At 28.8% G+C, this 3,559-nt stretch overlaps 1 protein-coding gene across 10 annotated transcripts in view; it reads left to right on the top strand.

Annotated features, from left to right (window-relative positions):
• The window catches only part of Dys (Dystrophin), a 349,452-nt gene that overhangs the window by 343,294 nt on the left and 2,599 nt on the right, over positions 1–3,559 (top strand). For 8 of the 10 annotated variants that reach the window (XM_067052674.1, XM_067052673.1, XM_067052668.1 and 5 more), the window contains 3 exons: positions 118–334; positions 1,011–1,107; positions 2,872–2,946. In XM_067052674.1, the coding sequence (XP_066908775.1) occupies positions 118–334; positions 1,011–1,107; positions 2,872–2,946 (389 nt within the window). The remainder of the gene's footprint in view (positions 1–117; positions 335–1,010; positions 1,108–2,871; positions 2,947–3,559) is intronic. The other 2 variants (XM_067052671.1, XM_067052672.1) reach the window with 1 other exon arrangement.

Below are 3,559 nucleotides of genomic sequence, written 5' to 3'. Positions count from 1 at the left end.
AAAGAATATTACTACCTTTTTTTCTGAATGATCAATACTCTCAGTTATTGCTAAAGGAAAAATTCATCTCCACTACATATAACATAGTATTAGAGCCTTGTGTTATGATAAATTTAGGGAACTGGAGGAAGAGAATGCAGGACTCCAGGCTGAGTGGGAAAGGCTGAGAAGGCAGTCAGGGGCCAGCGATGGAGTCGAAGAAGCAGATATGGCAGCAGAAGCTAGGCTACTTCGCCAGCACAAAGGCAGGCTGGAAGCTAGGATGCAGATACTCGAGGACCACAACAGGCAACTAGAAGCGCAACTCCAGAGGCTTAGGCATCTTCTTCATGAGGTACTTATATTCAACTTTAAATAAATTATTCAAATTAATTAATTAAACATGTTGACTGCCAACTATGAGACAGAACTATGTGCTTTTTGTCGAGGAACAAACTAAGAGATTTATCTCGTTGTGTTTTTTAATCTGCTATGTTTCTCAATATGCATGAATTTATTATATCTGTACCAAAATTGTTAGGAAAAACATTATCTATTAGATTATTTTTTAGTTTTGTTTTTTTTAACTTGCCATATTTAATAACATGGTTGGATCTCATATACAAAACAACTTATAGTTGGCATCCTGAGTAAAAAAAACAAATGTTTAATTCTGATATTCCCTGTCTTGGGAGATCTTATCAGAAATAATTATAATATTGCTATTTCTTGTTAGAGAGTTTTATGTATTTCATTTTTAAAGTAATGAAGTAGGATGAGTTATCTTATCGTTATCAAGGAAAAACAATGAGTTATCTTTTATTTTTTTATAAATTGTCGTATTTCACAATATGTACAAATTTCAATTCAAAAACTAGAATATGACTTGTACTTGGCTTCCTGGGTATGAACACAAACTAAGAGTTATTTTGTAGTAGCTAGTCAATGTGTTAATAAGCATATGTATGGAAAAAGGATAGAAAATTCCTGTTTTGTTTTTTAAATAGATGATAATTATTTTATTTTTCTAGCCGAGCAGCAAGTCCGGAACAGGAACACTACAGACTCGATCGGTGACGGCCTCACAACTCGCCCAAGATTCACCTGCCAAGCAGCACGAGCAAGCAGGTGGGTCTCTAATATAATTGTTTATTTACCATGTAAATATTGGTGGTGGTGGTGGTTTCGCATGAATAACACTCAGCTAACAAGGTTTAACTTGGCTATTAAATTATCTATTGATAAATAACAAAAATCATAATTTTTCTTGTATGATTAATGAGTATAATATATTTCAGTGATTAAATTGTTGATATGAAAGTTTTATTCTTTTATAAAAAATTTTTTTTATTAATCTTTAGGCCTTTTTAATTTAGGTAACTTAATGGGCTAACTTCCCACAGTGCTGGAATTTAGGGCTTGAAATTTAATTCTGTGATCTTTGTTGGCATCTCTAAGTTTTGCATTGGCTTGTTTTTTGTTTATATTGATTCTTATTAGAATTCACATTGGGCTCATATTATTTGCCAATGTAATTTACAAATTTTAGTTTTGATATGTAACAATTTTTAAAATACTAATAGCTTTGTTAATATATATTTGCGAAAAAAAGCTTTAAAAATTATAATTATAAATTATTTATTTAATTAATGTGCCTCTACCCTTAAGGGTCATTTATTGAATTATTATGAGGAGTTATTTTATTTCTTTGATTTTTACTTAGTTTAAATTGCTTTGACTGCTTCATTACTTTTTAGGCTAATAAAAGAAAATCAATAAAATAATATTCATAAACAATAAATAAAGATGAAATTATTTGAGTTTAATGTAATCCTCTTTTTTTTTTTTTTTTTCTTTTTTTTTTAATAAATGTCAATAGTTCAGTAATAACATTTAATTCATTTCTAATACCAAGAGTATGAAGCTGATTTTTTTTCTTAATATTCTGTGTTTCTCTTTTCGTAATATCCTCCGTTCCTCTTTTTTGCTTAGGCTTCTCATCCTTAAGCTTTTACAGTATATTTAGAGCATTTTTAAATTACTGATTAACTTTTATTTAAATGTATTGTATATTAAGAAACTCTAATTACTCTAAAAATGATTTTGATAATTCTGATATTTTATTTGATATATAGTTTCATCTCATTGTGGCTTTGGGATCATTATCTTCATAAGATATAGCCAAGATGCGTTTGTAAGAGTTAGGAATCGATCTTCAGTTACTAGCTCTAATAAATAAATAGATTTTATAAAAATATCTAAGTTCCTGCAAAATTGGTTTTCAAAATGACTTTAGTTTGTTTGTAAAATTATGTATTTAATACAATATATTCGGTATCAAAGGTACAAAGTCTGTTAATACAGTTTAAAAAATACCATCCTTGTTATTAAATATCAATGAAAAACACAAAAGTATATTATTTATACTAAACTTAGTATTTTGGTCATTCTCATATAAACTGCCACTTTTTTTATTTGGAGCTTAAGGCTGGCCTAGGTTGCTTTTTATTTTTTTTTTCCTTGGTATATAATTCTAAAGCAGCCCAGTGATGCAGTAAGAGGTCCTGGGCAAATTGTATGATTTTTCCTTCTCATTGTGAGAGGGAGGGATTACATAGAACAACAATCTTTATTTCTCTCCAATTTTAATAATGATCGCTGTTCAAGGAAATTAAATACAATAAACTGATATATAAGTTCATTTGTTTTTTTTAATCATGGAAAAAATAGGTAAAAGTAAGCTTCAATGTAGTGACTTTATTTGGTGTAAATATATATGCTTACAATATTGTTGGAGTCTAAATTAGAAAAGAACAAAATGATTGTTTTGTTTTGTGATTTTGCTTGGTAACATTGGTGTTGGGTTTGGTTGCTAAGGGTTGGGATGTTTAGGTGCTCGCTGGGAGAGGCCACCGCCTCCGGCTATGTCTGTATCCCACAATCTCTCGACCCTTCATCACATCGCAGGTATTGTCTTTGTCTTAATATCACGTCTTTTGTTCTTGCACTGTTTTATGGTTTAATTTTGTTTTTGCTTACTCAAGCTTTATTTTTTTTAATCGCAGTGAAGACTTGACATAATTATAGAACTGTGAATTTATTGCTTACTTTTACGTTATGAATATTTTTATATCCATTTGTGTGTACGCGCATTTCTTAATTTTTTTTTTTATTGTTTTAACTTTAACTTCTTATCTTATTATATATCTCTGCATGAATTATTAATTTTTAAGTTTTAACCAGGTGTTGGCATGATGGATTTCCCATTATTATATTTTTCCAAATATTTAATATATATCTTCAAATTAAACAAGATTTCATTGTCTGTATTTCAAAATAAATTTTTAATTGCTAATCATTTATTTTAAGTACTGATTAAGAATTATTCTATAGTATAGCTTTGCTTACTATTTTGCTTAGCATACGTATATTCTATTTAAAATATTTCTTTATAGTAGGGAAATATAATACACTCTGCCACAAATAAGAGCAATAAGTATAATTGTTCAATTATTCATTCATACAACATATAGAGTATAAGAAGACCGAAAAAAAATACTCACAAAATTTTAAAAAATAT

Source organism: Halyomorpha halys, unplaced genomic scaffold (assembly GCF_000696795.3).
Source record: "Halyomorpha halys isolate HHAL.00 unplaced genomic scaffold, Hhal_1.1 Scaffold582.1, whole genome shotgun sequence".
NCBI lineage: Eukaryota > Metazoa > Arthropoda > Insecta > Hemiptera > Pentatomidae > Halyomorpha > Halyomorpha halys.
This window is presented reverse-complemented; position numbering and strand designations above follow the sequence as displayed.